A 19236-nucleotide genomic window follows, 5' to 3' on the forward strand; every position below is an offset into this window, starting at 1 on the left:
AAAACACTTTAAAATGTTTTCTATTGAATTCCTGAGTCCAAAAAAAGGCTTAAAATAAAAATGCACAGATGTACAAAATAGTACTTTTGATATTCTTCTTTATAAGAGGGCTGACTTCTGTTATTCAGTCAGTGTCAACATACATTGTGCAGCATAATTGAGAGAAATGTCAAGTATGGTACTCTCAATTTCTTTGTAATTTGATCAATAACACTCTTATTTTACGAAAAAGCAATGCCTATCAAATTTGCCTAGAATTTTAGTTTTGTTGGACATCCAACTGAGTATCTCAATAGATTTTTTTTTTTTTTTTACCAAAGAGGATTAGAAAAACATCAGCAACAGGTCTACACTTCGAGATGCAAAAAAGGAAGCTTTTCATTAAGTACTTTTTTACGAGGGTGATGAATAGAAAATCCAGAGAAAGCTCTATCAGTACGTATGATCAGCAAAGCAGCTATGTATTTCTGGAAGCCAGCAAAACATAGAGGAGCTCATAAACTGCATTTTGTACAAGGTTGACACCAACTCCAGTGTGTAAGAACTCCCAACTTTTACCACAAAACCTGGCATGATTGCTATTTTTAATCTCGCATGGACTGAAAGGTGTCACAGTGAGACATAGCGAATTTTGCAGTCTTGTAGTAACTGAAGATGAAGTTCAGAAAAAGTGACAACCATAACTGAACTTCGGTTAGAAGTGCTGTGATCACTAAAAACCTCCGTTCCTAGACCCACAAAAGCCTATCCCACCTTCCTAAGAAGTTTCTTATGCTGGGACAGCTGCTATTTGCAAAAGTAATGACTTCAGTCGTTCTGCACATTTAGATATGGAGCACTGGAACAATTAAGGGAGAAAAAAATTAGACTTGATAACTTGAATTTATCAGGTGTCAAAAAAGAGACTTGGAAAAATAACAGGATAGGCTTTGTGGGACAGCGAGGAAAGATGGTCAACAATCAAAATGGCTACTGAAGCACAATATGGTTTGAAATCAAACTTCAAAACTGATTTTAGTAACCGGCAACCTTTTTGATGGCTGCTGGCAATGACAGGTGATGCCTCTTACAGTTCTGGAATTGGGCATAGTGTCATCACTGTACATGCTGCAGTTGACAAACTCCAAAACTTAGACTTTGAAAAATAAGAAGTATCCAGAATCCTGAGTTATGATAGAGAATTACGTAATGCAAAGGGTAGGCCAATGCAATTGACATTAAACAAAAATAAACATTTTCAAAGTAGAATAACTACATGTTAGAGTACAGGTTAGGCCGCGCTGTGGCACTATACTTCTGAAAACTGGAAAAGAAAAGATTCCTGTAGACAGCAATACCCAATCAGTAGAACATATCCACACTTCTCTTCCTAAAACAGCATAAAAAATTACATTTGAACATTATTTGCATTACACTTTTTCTCTATGAGCTAGCTTACTGGAACTGGAAACGTAACCTCTTGCCATTTGACTGACCTCATGGTTTGGAATCAGATGCACTGCACTCTCTCTGAGAATTTGGGAATGAAAATAGTGCTAAAGTAAAAGTGATCTTTGTGGAACAAAGCTTTGGTTAGATTGGAGTAAGACATCACTCCTCAAAAGTGGCACGAGAAGAACGGTTACAACAAGCCACCAATACTACACACAGGAGGAATGGTACTAGGGATCACTGAATGCAGTAGGCTTCCCATCCTACAAATGGTACAGAAAAAAAAATCAGCAAGCAACCATTTCACAATGACACAGGAGAAATGAAGAAAAAACAGAGATGATCTGTGTTTGGCCTTTAACAACAGTGAAGGTTTAGTGTGGTGAAGCAGTACAGAGTAGTATTTCGGTTTAAGGAGTCTAAATTTTAAAATGGTGCAGGAAACAGTATGGACAGTTTTGACATAGCTTTGCTTATGCCAGAACTCATTTTCTTCCTTTTTGGATATATACTGTCACCACAGTGTTTTCGCATCTCAGATTTGGCCTGTTTCCTGTACCAACAGAAGATGTGACTTTGGTTAAGGATTACTGCAGATCAAGAAATTCATACTTAATAATAACTTAAGGGAATGGTCAGTGCACTGCTCAAATTCCACTGCAAACACGGCTATTTCTCTGTTGAGTTACGGGACGAGGGAGAAGTCACTGCAAAGAATGACCTTACAAGAAAGCAAAACCAGTTAAAAATGTCGAATCTGCAGAACTTTTAGAAACATGCACACACAACAATGAAAAAAAGCATTAATTATTGCAAGGAAATAAGAAGTATGTCTAAAGCTAGTGAATTCTGGCATTAGAAAGAATATTGTACAAAACTGCTGAAGTAGCTGTAACTTCAAATTTTTCTACCTCGGTATGATTTCAGTATTTACTTTGTTTTCAGTAAAAAATCCTGTTTTGGCAGCTGATTCAAGGCACAATTCGTATTTTCTCTTTACATTAGAACTGAACATTTCTTTCTCACTCTTTTCCCCATTGTTTTTAAGAACAAGTTTTAGTAACGTATTGATAAATCATTCACTCTGAATCTGCGTTCACTTACAAATGTGCCACTGAAGCACGAAGTCCTCTTACAATGTCCCCCAATCGGGGCATTTGCCTCGGAGCGTCAGCGTTGGGTTTTGCTGTGCACCCAAAGTCACCAAAACAGCAGGCAGCCTTTCCAGTAGACCATGAATTAAAATTGAAGTCAATTCCTGCTTTAGAAGTCTGTGAGCCAAGCCAATTTGTCAGCAACTGGTAGCGGGCAAAAGTACAAATTTCTATCTGGCCTATTGAATAGCTAATTCGAGTTTGTTTTCTGGAAAAACAGTAACCTTAAAAGCCAAACACTTAAGAACACAGACAGACACTTGGCCAGCATCACATCATGGCTTTCTTCCACACTTCGTGAAGCTAATTGGAGGCCCTCGTCTGCAAGTGCTCTGCATGCATAATGGGTCCATGGGCCATAAACATATGCTGCTTTTCCATGTAACAGCACTCCAGCTTTAATTGTGAGCGCAGAGGAAGTGAGCAAGAATAAAAACATTATACTTACTGTAAGGAACACATTCATACTGAACTTCTAGATATTTGTATGTTCCAGGGCAAGGATCAGGAAACACATCTGACCCAGTAACTACTATACACTGTGTTCTGTTGTTGCACCTGTAATGGGAAAAGAAAGCAAGCTCATTAACTTAAAATTACATTTAATTTGCAAGTTCATATTAAAGTACTATATGCAGTGCTAACTCGCTTCATACTTGCGCAGTCCAATCCATAAGACAACAAAGTTAATTAATACTAGATCAGTCAAAGTGCATAAATGAGGCTTCAAGACAATATTCCAGTCCAGGCTTTATACTTTTAAATTTGGAGATTGATGTTATCTCAAATGTCACTCGTTCCCACTGGTAGATATACCTGTCCCAAATATTTACTGATTTGATACTACTATTCAATAAAATAAAAGCAAAATGCAAAGATGATACAAAATTTAAAAATGTGTAATGATGAACAATGTACACTAACACAAATAAGCAATTCCTTCAATCTGTAGAGATAAACGTACTGCTGAATGGTTTTATATTTTTGTTGTGATTCAAGGAAGTTATGATTTTGGTTGGAAGAGTTATTGCAGACAAAGAGCACTAGTATTTCCATTTTAATTATTTTAGGAGTAATTGGTGGACTCTGAGGTTCCTCTGTTACGTTACAGGAAGAGGTAAGGAATGACTGAGGAAGTAAGAAAAACAGTTAAAAAGAAGAACTGCAAGAAAATTAATAAAAATTTATTTTAGAGGAGACTAAATACTGAAACATATATAAGATTTGCTTAACAATGGAAGCCAATGCATTTTGATACAAGGAACAACTTTATTACAACGCCTCTAACCACGAGGGTCTACTGAATTTAATGTTTTTTGACGTATTTTTTAGTAATAATCATGAGATATTTTAGACTACTGTTAACTTTCTCAGAAAAAAAAATATTAGCTTGGAAGTTAAACATAGAAAAACAATCACCTAACCCTGAAGAGATGTTCCAAATGTAATACAGAAAAAGTAGTCAGAAGGAAGCAGAAGAAAAAAAAGAGGTGGTCAGGGAGTTTGGTGACTGAAAGGAAAAGAACTTGGCTGATCTTCTCAAGGATTAGTTTTGTTTGTCAGCAAACTGAATAACAGAAGTCTGAACTTAAGTAATAGTCTAGCCTTTGACTCCAGCTGTACATCAACTTCTCTATTGCCTTACTACTTCCCACACTCCCTGAATACCACATCCCAAGCTAAAATAATCTGTCTTGTATCAGCGGCCTTCCACAGCTGTACATTGCCAACAGGTATAAGAATAATTCATGGTATCTCATAAAAGGTAGAGCAAGCACATTTGAAGAACTCTGATATATATCACTTTCCTTTTTATATACTAATCAAACTAGCACAGAGCTGGTCAGGACATACTGTGCCTCTTGCTGAGCAAACTCAAGAACAACAACTCTTCTGACTTTATCAGTTAATTCTTCTTTACTTTTTCCCTTTTTTAAGATACTTATTTCTAGCCTCATAAGGCTCAGAATTGAGAACTAATTGGAAATAGCCAGGGATTTCTGTGTACATGCACAACCCTGGATACAGATAGATGGTGAGGAATTCACCTGTCACCTCTGTGCTGCTTGTGGCAGCGACCTTCCAGAGAACACAGGCAGGTCCCTGTACAGCTATCGCACAGGTAACGCCGCACTACTCCCAACAGCACTATTATTCAGTGCAATTATTCAGACGCATCCAATGGCTTTCAGATGCATGCTGAAATGATGAAATGTGCACCCAACTTGCAGAGAAAATCACTGTACCGAATCTGTAATACTGAAAACATACAATACAGCCACTCTTCTGTACTCACATGGAGGTCAAAGCTCAGATCTTGTGTGTGTTGTGTAGCAGGAGGCTGTAGAAGCAGGAGAAGGCAATATGGCCCAAAACTTCAAAGCTGTCTCTGTTCTAAGCCCCGTATGGGGTTTTTTATGCCCCACACCTCAGGCCAGACTAACCAGCATGAGAAAATCTCAGATGTAAGATTTTGTAATTAATTTCTTTACATTTCTTTCTGTTTCTCTAGTGAAAACCTTATGCTGAAGCCAAAATAATTCCTACAAAAAGACTTTGTGTAGTGCATCACTCAGTATAATGGTTTCCACAGCTTTGAGCTGTATGAAAATTTCATTTTAAACTTGAATGAGCAGCAATTAAGAGAGAAATATTGATTTGTTACAAAATAAAACGGATACATATTGGGAGAAATTGCTTGAGAATGAAACTGATGAAGGTCATATTTAGCTGTGGGAAAAGAAGTTTTACTAGCAGTATTTGTAAACCTTATGAAAAAGATGGACTCTTGTGTACCTATGAAAAGTTGTTTTCTTATCTTTCGTTTTCCCCAGTGAAAGACTCAATGTTGCCATCAGTCAGGAAACTGAGCAGAACTTCATGCTAGCTTGTATTGAAAGGATGCAGAATAATAATTTAGGACAAAATGCAGTATTTTTTCCTTTGTACAGTAAGTGCCAGTATCAAATTTCAGGCACTGAGTGGCACTTACAGGAAGCTGTTGACCTTCTAAAAACTTTTGACCATTTCTTTATGCAACACTTCACCTGCTGTGCATATGGTCACCTTTTGCTCACCTTCAGTCAAAATGAAGGAGACCCCAATTCCAAAGCAATGAGCTATGCCCACTGCCACAGTACACAGCAGTGCTACAAAGCACACCACCACCACCTCCCCAAGAAGTGCTATTACTTGGATAACTGAATGAATAGAAAGTATTTGCGCTTTAAGTCATAGCTTTTTACATTCATATCACTGATTTTTCTGCATTGCTGGTTGCATTTCATAAAACATGAGTCATTTTCATATAAGGTTCTGATTTTTATGCACTTCTAAGATTTCAAATTAAAGACACTTGATTAAGATATACATATCCAAAAAAAATGGAAACTTCAGGTAACTATTTGTTACATAGGTAGTGGTCAAATTTCAATTCCAGTGAAACCTTCACAAAAACCCAACAACTACAGCAGCGGTCAATCCCAATTCATGGGTGACAGAGAAGAGATGAAGAATAAGTGGACTTTGTAGAGGTAGTTCTGAGACAAGCAATTCAAGGAATTTATACTACTGCAGTTTGTTCTCTGGATAAATGAGTGTCTTCTGTTTGCTGTGTTGTTGATTTTTTTTCCCCTGTAAAACCAGCGATACTAACTTCTCTATTAGTTATTGGCCAACAGTTCTGCTGCTGCCTGCAAAGACCATTTTACAAACTGATAAGGGTTTCAGTTGAGCTTCTTTAAGACAAGAAACACTGAATTCTGTCTGGTATTTTGGACAAAAGATACTCCGCTCTCCATAAAATAGCACTAAACAGCAGATTATCCTACATGGCTACAGATTGTTAAAGCTACCACATCACTGCCACAGCAGAGCTTCATCATTTTGAGAAACTTTTACACTTAGAAACACTATGCCCATTGAAGAGGCTATTACACTGTTACAGCCTTCAACTCAGTCCTGTGACCTGTTTTCATTCCTTTTTGTAATGGGCAAGCCCTTTCTGAGTGCAGCCACTTCACGGGAATCTCCAAAACAAGAGTTCCTGGTGATTTGCAAAATTGGCCTAGACACCATCAGGGAAAAAAAAAATCCAAACCCCAAAAACCTTAACTGGCAAATGAAGTCCCTCATTCATTTTAACCAACGTTATTTTTGTATACAATATACTGTTAGTTCAGTGCATCTATTCAAACTTTTTTAGAATTGTTCCAGCTGAAGACCTGATACAAACCATCTCTAACTTCTGCAAATTTAAGAAGTCAAACCACAAATACTTTAGTGTTTCAGTGTCTGTAATCTAGTGTTTAAGTTTTCTGTAGGTTTTAAGTACCATTTAAGTGTTCCATAATCTAGTTAACTGCATATTTCCCTAGCATATGTTAAAATACGCAAATTCTCAGGTCTTTATGTACAGTCTTAAAGTTCATATGATCTCACACTGAGAAATGTCTTTATGCTTAAGACTTTCACAATATTCACAAAGATTTATGATAAGATGACTTTGTCATTTACAAGGAAATAAAGCAGATCTGCAAAGAACTCTATACAAACTCAACAGCTGATTTAGGAAAGGTAATATATGAATTAAATTTTAAACCCTAGTTAGGAGAAGACTAACTGTAGCACTGAAGGAATGATAATTCAGGTTCCTGTGCTAGCAGCAGCCAGAGTTTTGCAAGGGAAAGGTAGGAAGTATCACTATTCTCATGAATGCAAGGAGCAATTGTGTACTCTTAACACTCATTTCTTCAGTATTTTAGTATGAATTAATAAAGGTTACATTTTCATAATGCAGACGCATCACTTAGAGTAATCTAAAAATCAAATGGAGTGCTTAATTAACAGTTACAGTACAATGTCTGAACTCCTTTCACCTCAGGAAGAAGACTGTGCAAATGAGGAATGGCCCTTTCACATTTCAGACAAATACAGAAAAAAAGGCAAGTAAAGCAGCTCCGGCAGGACTGTTAGCATCTTCTGCTCCCATGTACCCATGTCCCTGCTGCAGCCATCCCCTTCTGTGCTCAGCTTTAAGGACAGCTGTACTTTCTATGATAATTTGTTTGTATTTCAATTCTAATCTTGACTTGTACAATTCCCAACAAATTGCTTTTGCTCTTTTTTTTATCATCCTTTGCTCATTATTGCACTTTTCCACGTGCAATGTATGGAGATGAGATTCCATGCGCAATCTATTGTGTGAGGTGTTTTAATCAATAATCTTGTTCTACTGATTAAGCAGAGGCTTCTGTTTTGGCAAGATAACATTAGTTTCTCCTGTCATGCTCCAAAAGCTATTGGGAATCTTCAGCAGATCATTAGATATACTACAATAAAGCTTTGCTACATTCTCTTTTCTTTCTTAAATTACTTCTTCACTGTCCTATCATTCCCCGTCACCACTGGCACTGCATTATTATTACAGCTCCCCTGAAACTTGCACTAGAGCTATGTCTCCAGGCCATAGGATGCCATTTTCAATTGAAGCTTCTGCTTGAAAATATAAATTAAGAAAATTTCATTATCTCCTGCCAAGGGCCATTATTCACTACTGTTCTAAGGAAGATTAAAAATGCAAAATCTGTGGACTTGAACATATACTCCAGCATTAAAATGAAAAACACAGTGTATCATGACTGGACCAGAAAGTGAAGTACTGGAATCTGAGAAGCAGATTCTGGGAAGACATTAGCATTACATGGATCAAACAGATTGACTGAGGGAAGAGGTCATCTTTATGGGTAAGTCATGTCAGCCACAGAAAGATACACACAGTTCCTCTCGCAGTGGTTTGCAAAGTGAAGGTGTGTAGGAAATAACGCCCACGTTACAATTTATCCTTCAAATGCTTTTGTTTTGCATAAATAACTTTGACAAAGATAGTAACATAAAAGAAACATCAATGTTATTTTGAAAAGGATGTGAGTTAATGTCTAGCCAGAAATGGGCTACCAAAATAATTTTGTGTATTCCTAATGCTGCATTTCTGTGAATGCAATGTTTCATTAGGTAAGGTAAAACTGGCAAACACAGAAAAGAGTCATGTGTACTTCACTTTAAAAAGAAAAAAAAAGACACAGCATAAAGCCATGTTTAATAAATAAAATTCATTTTAAATAAAACTGTCAATACATTAAAAAAATCCATCTTGGTATGTTTTGAAACTTTTAAGTCAGATCTGACAATATTTCTCTTTCAGCATATTGATTAAATACTTAAAAGCCAGCATGATGACATGTTCCTGCATATCGCCTGCAGCAACCTGCTTGAACACCACTTGAAGCACGTAAACTCTGAGTTGTAGCACCACATACTCCATATGGTCTTCTTGTTCCTTATTCACCCTGGGTGAGCTGCAGTCTGAGTAAAAAGAGATGGGAATGTGGGATGACTACACTTCATGTATTGACTTTTAACAACAGCATATTTTAAATTGAAAATTTCCTGAACCTCTTTACCCGGAGTAAATGGCTGTCTTTACATATGTATTCCTAATGGTCTACAACTGCCACGTGAGATGAGCTTCTGCTTTTGTATGCATACTCACTAGACCTCCACTCGTGTTATTAAACTCAAAGCTACATATGTATGAAGATGTCAGATATTACTTAAATGCTAAGTTTTATTAATTTGGTCTTAGAAAGTATGTACAAAACTTACATAGAAAATAGCCAGAGAGCAGGGATTTTATTTTAGGGGTGTATAGATACATATGTATGCATAAACACATACCACAGTAGATAAAATTATTTAAAGGAATGTATTTAAACTCTGAGCTGCAAATTCATCTCACAAGAAATACATTATTACATACTGAAACCTAATGAGTTAGCAAACTGGGCATAACCAAAGCCTGAAAAAAAGGCCCTGATTTGAAGTGGCATTGGCTGGCCATCACTGCAGTATCACTGCAGCAGCAGTAGCACAACCCTACCCATGCAGGCAGAGTGAGCACAGGCATCCCTACAGAGCCACGCTTCCTTGAAGACAGACATGTAATCCTGCAACTGGCTTTTAAAAAACCCAGGATGCCACACTTGCAATTTTGCTTACTCATGTATAAGATTTTCTAAAACTTATTTTCAAGTTAGAAACCCTAAAACTATTACGGGGGAAAGAGCATGCAAAAAAAAAAAAGCACGAATTTTACCTAGCTCAAAGGGAAAACAGATTTAGTGTGCTGTGGTGGTAGTTTTCATAATCATAATCATAAAGAAAAAAACAAGAGATATATGAGCACTGTGAAAGCAGAACTTGGCCATAAGAATTGTGTATAAACATTGGAGATTCTCCTGTGACTGCTAAAGCAGTAAGGCATGCTAGAAATTGGTTTGAAAATTCACAACCCAGCCTTGGGATTTTCTATGTACTTGGCCACGTGACCACCACAGCAATAAACCTGGTGCTTCAGATGAAAAACATTTGGGTGAAAAAACCTGAGAAAACTGTTTCTACTTTCTTTTTAAATATACTGTTGATGATTTGTTGAATCTTCCTAATTACTGAGTAAACATGACATAAGGAAGCTAGTGTATAATTAATATCGTAGAAAAAGGTGCACCATAGCGTTGTTTCCGTTTGCCCAATAAATATGCAATAATATTTAACTATGTTTTCTTTATACAATGTAATCTTGTGGGAGTCTAAGGGTATGCATTAAGGATGAAAATTCCAAATAGACAATAAAACACAACAGAAAATATGCAATTCCCACAGGCCCTTTCTTAGGATTACCCAGTTTGATTCACTATCAATGAATGTGTATCAGACTGGTATGGCAAAGTAATTTAACAGAGTATTTCTTGCTTTCAACCTCTTCTTACAATTTTAATACATTTAGTTATGACCCATTTGCCTTTTAGTATTCATGTTCTCTACGTTCAAAGCAGTCACTGTTAAAAAGACAAATTTTCTCACTTACTCACATCTAAACTATCAGAGATATTTTTTTCTTGCTATAATTCATTCTTGGTTCCAGTACTTTGTTTATTGGTGTAAATGTTGTTGTTATGGGGTTATTAATAACCTGAAACTGAAGCATTAGATAAAATAGGGAGGGGGAAAAAAAAGGAAGAGGAAATGTACATTCCAGTGGAATGCGTAACTCCCGCCTTCTCTCGGCAATTTTTTAAGTGCTTTTCCAATCCCATCTTTCTATCCGCACTACCTTCTACCACGTATGTGAAAGGCCCTACTGGAACTACCAGAGCCTGTGAGGAGCTGACTGTAAAGCAAGGACAGGAAAACTAGACACCAAAAGATGCAACGAGGTGTGCAAAATAAACGGAACAATCTCCTGGTGAGGTTTGTGTAGGTGTAAGCCAAACCCAAACTTTGTAACAGTATGAAGCAGAAGAAACCTGCTTTTTAGAAAAAATGTTTCTAATGCAACCCCACCTGAGGAAGAAGAAATGGAAATAAAGTCATATTCATAATCTTGTCATATTATTTATGCGTGTGCGTATTTGCAAGCAAAATGCAGCATTGGATTACAAGCAGTCTATGTCTTAGTACACCAACTAAGCTGAGCAGATCCAGATTGCTGAAAAGAAATTAGTTCAAAAGATCCATTTAAATATTTCACCATTTAGACAAAAGAAATAGCTTGAAGCTATGCTTATTTACTAATGAAAACTTTAGTAGTGCAGCATTGTAATATCTGAGCAATTTACACAGATTATTCACACTGAGCGTGAGTGTAGCACCACACCTTGTGGATTGAGGAGTTTTCAGGGAAGAAACATAGGGTTGGGTAATAATATCAGAGCTTTATGAAGGGGCATTTATTTCTGAGGCACAGTGCTATAGCAGAGCATACAGAAAATCCAAGTGAAAATCCTGAAGCGCAGTGTCTGATCCTTAGGCATAAAGCTGCAACAGACTTGCAGGAGAAGAAAGACTCCAAGGTAGAGAGAATAGGATAAGAGTAAAAACCCTTTAAAACTCTTTTTTGCAGCACTGTCGATCTTTTTTATCCATTGCTTGGCATTCAGCATTTCATAATGTAGTTAGAAGTTATGGAACTTAAGACAGCTTCTGAGTCATTATTAAATGACTAACTTGAAGAATTACAATATTGAAAACGTGTAGATTTATCCTTCACATTAATTTGCACAGATCTTAAATAAAGTTTAAAAATCACCCACTTTCATTACTAAAATAAGGTATTTCAAATGACAGGTGTGATTTGTTACTGCAACTACTGAAATGTAGAAGCCTTGGTATACTTTTACTGTTCACGTTTCGACTGGACGTCCAGGTCAATGCAAATTCAGCTTGACTCACTATGGGTCTCCTGACTTTAACACAGTTGTTTCGTTTGCAGAAATGCACACTCAATATAAACGTATCTTAGCTCTAACAGGAAAGTAAGACTTACTAATTTACAGAATTGGCTGCCGAGGCAACATGATTTCATAGGGTCCTTTGTCTTCCCTCTGCAATGGACAGGATGAGTACAATTTCAAATGGGGGGTATGATGGGGGCAACCCTAACTGAAGTTTACCACATGCATTCCCCTTGAATAATTAAAAATATTATAGCCTCTATCAATTAGGAGCAATTATTTATAAAAATGTTCACCTATTGCAGTTTGCATACAGAAAAACGATCACTTTTTTAACAAGGGAAATGGGAAATCGCTATGGGATGCCCTACTTAGATTAAATTAGCAAGGAACTTGTTATCAGACCATATAAAAGATACACCATAATAAGACGTGACCTTGCAGAACCTTGGAGCCAATTTGTGATTTTTTCCCCCCTGTAACCCTTCCTAGTTATCTGCAAAGTTACAGACCCTTTTGTGGCAGGTTATTTTTCTGTGTATAGTGAGGGGGTTTGGGCTTTTAAATATTTAATTAGTCTTCTGATACGAGAATTGTTGCACATGCCAACTGCTTCGATTTTCAAACTGTGTTCATCCTAATTATGTTCAGATTTAGATTGGTCATCTCAAACCTCTCACTCTTGTAATTATTTACTCCTTAAAGATCATTCAGTGGAGAAATATTTTTCACCCTTATGGCTCGCTCTTTCCACAAATGGCTTTTCTGGTCTGTTAATTACCCACTCAGAGGATTAGACTTTGTAATAATGCAAGAGATCCTGCCTGTAAGATGAGTTTTACAGGGTGAAAAAGAATAAATTGTTTTTTTGTAAACTTGCCACAGGGAATATCCCCTTTTTGGGTTATAATTTTCATCAACAGAGGCCATGTGCCCACCGCTGCGTATCCACCAATTCCACAGGGCTGTGGAGTGACTAATTTCTATGGCTCAACAGAACTCAAAGCAAAACACTGAGTAACAGGCCAAAAGATAACTTGGCTATTTTATGAGATTTATAAAAGCGCAATCTGCTAGTAAGATGGTATGGTCCTTTTCCTCAACATTTTAAATGCAGATTTCATGGCTTTAAAGTTATATATATTTAACCGATAACTAATAATAAAATTACAGCTTTTCTTATTTCATCCGCTGATTTTTTCCAGAAGTGCTGTCCCTTGGTAGGTCTTTAATCAACTCTCTAACAGTGGTGTCATTTCCTATTAAAGTGTGTCTGCGAGTCCTCACTACATATACTTCCTTTTCTTCCGAGAGGAATGCCTGTCACAAAAGCACTGTTATTCATTACCCACAGTGATGTCTGGATCTAATTATCATCTGGAAAGCTTGCAGGGCTTCCAGGTATAGGACTTCCCCTGCGGAAGTATCCTTCTGTTCTAACCTGGAAAGCACAATCCCACTTTCTTCTTTGCAATTTGAAGTCAAGGGATGAAGTTACTGATTTGAGCTGTGCGCTTTCTGATTCCTGGAACTTCCAGTTTTAAGCCCAACAAGGGGCTGATTTTGTTTGCTTGTTTTTACATCTGCAAAAGTCCTGCGTATTCTGTGGTTCGTTTTTATGCAAGTCGAGCAGATTCAACCTCTGTAAAATACACATCAGAAAATTCACTGGCTTGACTCTGTCGATGCACAGATAATCTTTAATTGTGTCAAAAATATTCACGATCTAATCCTTTTATCAAACTGTCTACCACTGAAGGAGTCTCATGTGCCTACACAATTAAAAACCCCATGTTAGCCATACATAATACTGCACTACATTTGATGCAAACCCTTTTCTATTGGAATAAGCACTGGGCTGACAGCAGGAAGTGGCTGATAAGAAAGCAACAAGGCATTGCTGATGGCATGCATGATAACTGAGCACTAACTCGTATGTGTTCTGTCTACAGCACATTACTCAAAGTGCTCCTGTTTTAAATGCGACTCCAGGAGGTGTTCTTTTGCTGTATCTCTGTCACAAATACAGCAAAATTATCTAAGCAAGCTAAATATACAAAGTAAATGATGTTTTTTTCATACCCACCACCGATGCCGGCCCTAGAATAATACACTGAAGGCAATATCAGTGCTACTACATCCTAGATGAAAAAACACCTAGAGCTTCACAAGTGCAACAGTAGAGTTGAGTTCAATGCTGTTAAGAAAGTCAGTAAACAAGGAAAGGTGATGGGTTCAGAACTGTCGTGTTCTGTGACAGTTACGCTTACAACTCAGCCTAAATTAATGTGTTAAAGGAGCACAAAATCTGAGTTATGGTGAAACAACAATTTTACAGTGCTAGAAAAATGTGTGTATTAAACAAATTTCAAAATTGCTCCTTCATCATGTAGTTATACGTCACAAGAAGCAAGATAACTGAGAAGCAATGAACAGTAAGGTTAAAGATCACAGATTACTACTAAGAAAGGAGCATAGATGCCTTTGCAAATATAACAACAAAAAACGTATCTTGCCAGATGAAACATTATACAGCTCGGTGTGACTGAGAAGTAGCAAAACTTCTCCCTGTAAGGTGGTTGAACTATACGACTTTGGTCAGGGCAGCTTGCTCAATGAAACGCTTCTGCTACCTAATTTCTTTTGAAAATGTTACGGGACCTCTTTTGCATGTGCACCTGTGTGTGTGCATGCTAGAAGAAACTGAAACTCAAAGGTTCTGAGAGCTACTGTATTATAGTGAAAACCTGAAAAAAAATACAGTTTTCAATAGTAAATGTGTAGTAAAGATCCTGCATTGCAAGTGTATTACAAAGCAAGTTTGACATGGAAAAATTCTACATGATAAGAACCTTTCCTCCCCATTGATGTGTTTACAGCAGGCTAAAAATATACTGAATACTGAGTATTCGGTCCATGCAACGCTCTTAAGACTGCATTAACTTCATTGCAGTACTTGTTTTATAGTCTCAATTCATCATGACCTATAAAACGTTAGGCTGAAGTGCTTTAAATATCTGCTAACACCATGTGCAAGCCTGGGAGTACAAGGCACTGTGCTGTGAGGCGGCAAAGACAGCACTCTGCTGAAAGAGTAGCACGCACTCTTATGTCACTGATACAAGCAGGGTAAGCATGCTAAATAATGTATGAAACAGGCAGCCAATCTTTACATAAAACAGGAATTCTAGTTGAATTCTTTGTTTGATTTTATTTTACCAGTATGACATTAATTTTTAAGATTGATTCTTAAAAGACATAGAAGTTGACTATCATACTAAATTAATGAACATACACGCAAACTCCTTTCATTTAGTTATTATATGAAAGAAAAAAAATAAAGACCTCTTTCATTTGTGGCCGTAGCATTTTTGCTAATTATTGTTCTGCAATATGCAGAAAATAAAAGTGCAAAGCAGGGAATTATCTATGTCTTTTTACTAATCATGGCCCATTTATTAAGCAATTAAACTGCAATTTTATTATTAGAGAGGAAAAAAGAAATGCTGTAAAATACTGTTATTGCTTGTATCTTTTATCCTTGAACTTTTCCATTTCAGCAACCTCATTAATGTCAAAATGCCATGAATATGGCCACCCCTTTTTAGACTGTACAGCCTGGGCACAGGCAGAATCTATGGGATTCAATAAAGAAGTTTTTTCTTGTTGAATTCAACTAAAAAGCTTAATTGAGCCACAAAGGTCAGAAGGTTCTTTTTAATATAAGTAGGAGATTATTCTGTGGCAGAAGGAAATTTCCAGAATATGAGATCTGCTCATTTCTGTGCTACTCTGTAGCTACTTTTTAATTTTTAAACCCATGTTACTCTTCTATTCCTTTGCTCTGACTTAAACAGCTTCACTGTAATAATCTTTAAATTCTATTTCCTTTGTGTTATTAATGAAAACTTTTCACTTTCATTGCTACTGCTGACTTTGTAACACTAAAAAGTACTCATAATTAAGTTACGTATATTTAATTCATATTAATCTGTCCTAATTTACGATCTATACCCTGCTCTGCCCATCTTCATGTACCTTTTCCATGTCAGTTCTGTTTACTAAGTGATATTCAACAGATTTCCTACAATGCAATGAACCTTAACAGGCAGCTTTTAATTGCCTCGCATAGGAAACCACAGCACTATTAATTCCACAGTAACAGTATAAAATAAAATACTGCTTCACAGACTCTAGAGCAATTAGACCTCTTGGCTATTTGGCTAACTCTGCTTCATGATACCCAGTGCAGTTAATTATATTTTTTGATGTTAATAGTCTCTGTCAGTTTCAAGCATAACTCCTCTTTGATGAATATTTAAATTATATTTGAATAAAAAAATAATCTTGGTTACATTTCATATTCAGCAGTCATCACAGCTTAATAAAGGTCTCCTCAGCAAGGGTTGAGATAAATGGCTATATGAACACATGTATAAAGTCCTAAATCAACTTATCAGATAATGTAGCTGTTTTGGCTAAGTATTATAGAGGATATATTGGGGTGGGAGGAATTAATAGGCTTCAATTATTACAGTATTATTCTATATGAACTAAATTTGGCACAGTAATATATAAGTAAATCAGAATTTTTTAATAATAAAATTCTGAGTGCAACTAAATCAGGAACTTATCTTGGCTAGACTAGAAATTCGAAAACTGTATAAAATTCATACAAGTTCATCCAAGAGAACACAACAATTAACTGAAAGATGTTGAAGGTTAAGCAACGTTGTCTCAGTCAAGTTCTCAAAAACATTATTAAATTACCAAAAGAGGTAATTACACACCCAAAATACATAGTGTATGATTAACTGTAGGCTACACACCTAGTAGAATCCACTTCAGAAGTCAGAAAAAAACCCCTAGAAAATCAGAAGCTGAAGCATGTATTTTATATGATGCTCAAATACACAAGAAATGGTGTTACAATACTTAAAAATTTACGTATACATATGTATAGTTATTTGTATTTATTTTCACCCATAAACAACAAGTAAAGACTGATGAATGTCAGATCCTGCCAGATAAGATATATGCTGACTTAAGAAGAATTTGATGGTGTTTTTGCCAATAATAAAGGAAAGAAAACAACTTAAATATAAGATAGGAAAACACTAAATAAAATATCAAGCTACACCCTGGTAAAATAATGAATCCAATCTTTTTTGAAGTAAACTAAATCTAAATTTTAAATGTCATTATTTGGTATCAGTGATTCTTCTGTTGCTTCCTTTGTAGCTTGCCCAATGTTGTGATTACAGCAACGCACGTGTGTGTGCTATGTGCTTACACATGTGTAATATAATTTCTTCTGCAGAAAATAATAATAGAACGTACCGCAAAAAGATAATCAAGTACCACTGACAGGTATTTCACCTTACCTGACTGCTCAGAACCTCATAATATGAGGATTTGTTTTTAATTTACTAAGTAACGCCACGATGGAACAAGCCCAGTAATAAAACCCCCTATTTTTAATGAGTAAACTAGACATACTACTTTCATATTAAGAACTAATGATAGTGAAAATGCACAATGCCCAACAAGGTTCTTCGCAGTCATGGGTGTTACTGTTTTTTTCTGAAATAAAGCTAAGGACTATGGCATACTTCATGAATATTCTAGGCTCTGTGATTATGCCTAGTTCATGAAAATTGGCTATGTGTATTTCTGCTTTTTTCTTTACATTTGAGTCATAACTGAGTCTTGTGAGTAACACACAAAACAAATACATAATATCTTTAGCAAAGGGAGCCAATCTTCGGCTGCAGGAGGAAAAGAAAGGGAGAAGGCAAGGATAGCAGCAGGGGTCAGCAGAGCCCTTGTGTAAGCCCGGCAGAGCCCTCGTGTAAGTCCCCCAAGTGCAGTGCCCCATTAGCACAATCACAGCCATTTGGGAATGGCAGAGGATAAAATCCTGCCCGTGAAAACTGTTTCAAGTCACATCAAGAAATGCAAATCTGAAGCGTGCTACAGTTTAAACACTGAATCAACCATGGGCCCTGAGGAAGCTATTTCTGAGGCACTAAAATGCTGCTTTGTGGAAGTCTTGCAAAGGCTCGAATTCAGCTCTGCAGTGACCCCGCAGCAGGTTTTGCCTTCTACCAGCAAAGACACCCTGTATGAGTTTTTCTTTTGGTTAGACCTTTTCACTCCGATGAGTGAGATTAATCAGTTATAGATTTACCCGCTATCCATCCAAGCCTGCTAGATGTGTCATCTTCAGATGACAACTCATTTTGTTTTGTTTCCAAAATGTCTCACTCTCATTTATACATAGGATTTTTCAAAATGACGTATTTGTTGGACATGTGAATAGGTGGAAAAGAATGAACGTCTCCATTCTCCCACTCTCCCGTTGGGAAGGATTAAGAAAAGAATAGTCTCAGGAGAAGGAATGGATACGCTGCTTCTTTCAGCTTTCCCTCGATCCCTCTGTGGGGAGGAAGGCACTTCGCTTACATTTTGAAGACCCTCCGTTGAAGCGCAGCTGTCTTGGAGAGAGATGATGGACATAACAGGTTAAGAGTGTTACCATGTGAGAAAAGTTCATGGTAACAAAACCCCAAGCATGAACTCTTCACTGGTGTCATGATGGACATGGTAATTGAAAGTACATGTGTTGCATGTGCTATAGATAGGACAGGATACGTGCAACAGAAAAACCACTCACTGCTGAAGAGGATTTATTCCTCTTTTAATCCTTTTACTTTTCTGCGGCAATGTTTTAAAAGGGAAGGGTGTTTTAAAAATTTACAGTTCCCTAAGTTCATCTATTGTACCTAACATATTTTTATATTTATGTTTACGTATTCCAATGAGGTTTGCTTTGTTTGTGCAAAAGCAAAATGATACTGATTAAATATGTTTAGTAAAGAGGTAAAGATCACATAAAGCTACAATTATAGTGCAAATTGTAAATGAAAATAGAACTTCAAGGCCATTTCAGTGCAGGATTGATGTTACCTCCTTTCTGTTGCAGATCAAAAATAAACTGAATATACCAACTGGGAGATTATATTTTTCAATGTGGATGTCTGCATGATCTGCAAAGTCTGTAGTTTTAAACATTTCAAATTTTTCCTCTTTTTAATGATTGCAACTATGGTCTTAGTATCAGAACACAGATCAGAAGTTCCTATTTAAAAATTCAAGGTATTTTAGTCTTTATTAGGAGGGAAACAATGTTTTCTTTCTGAAGTTAACATTAATTTGGCTGTCAATATTAAATGCTTGAATTTTTCATCTAAGTAAATGATTCCCTAGATTCAGAGTTAATAGGCTGTATTTCCTTTAAATACAAAATGTTAATTTTCTACAAGCCCCACCAGTAACTATAACTGTAAATTACTCTAAAA

The 19236-nt window shown here is 36.6% G+C and overlaps 1 protein-coding gene across 6 annotated transcripts in view; it reads right to left on the bottom strand.

Annotated features, from left to right (window-relative positions):
* Positions 1–19236, bottom strand: part of ADGRL2 (adhesion G protein-coupled receptor L2) — a 159977-nt gene that overhangs the window by 47955 nt on the left and 92786 nt on the right. For all 6 annotated transcript variants that reach the window (XM_068405708.1, XM_068405707.1, XM_068405706.1 and 3 more), the window contains exon 4: positions 3034–3143. In XM_068405708.1, the coding sequence (XP_068261809.1) occupies positions 3034–3143 (110 nt within the window). The remainder of the gene's footprint in view (positions 1–3033; positions 3144–19236) is intronic.

The sequence above is a fragment of the Nyctibius grandis genome, chromosome 8 (assembly GCF_013368605.1).
Source record: "Nyctibius grandis isolate bNycGra1 chromosome 8, bNycGra1.pri, whole genome shotgun sequence".
Lineage (NCBI taxonomy): Eukaryota > Metazoa > Chordata > Aves > Nyctibiiformes > Nyctibiidae > Nyctibius > Nyctibius grandis.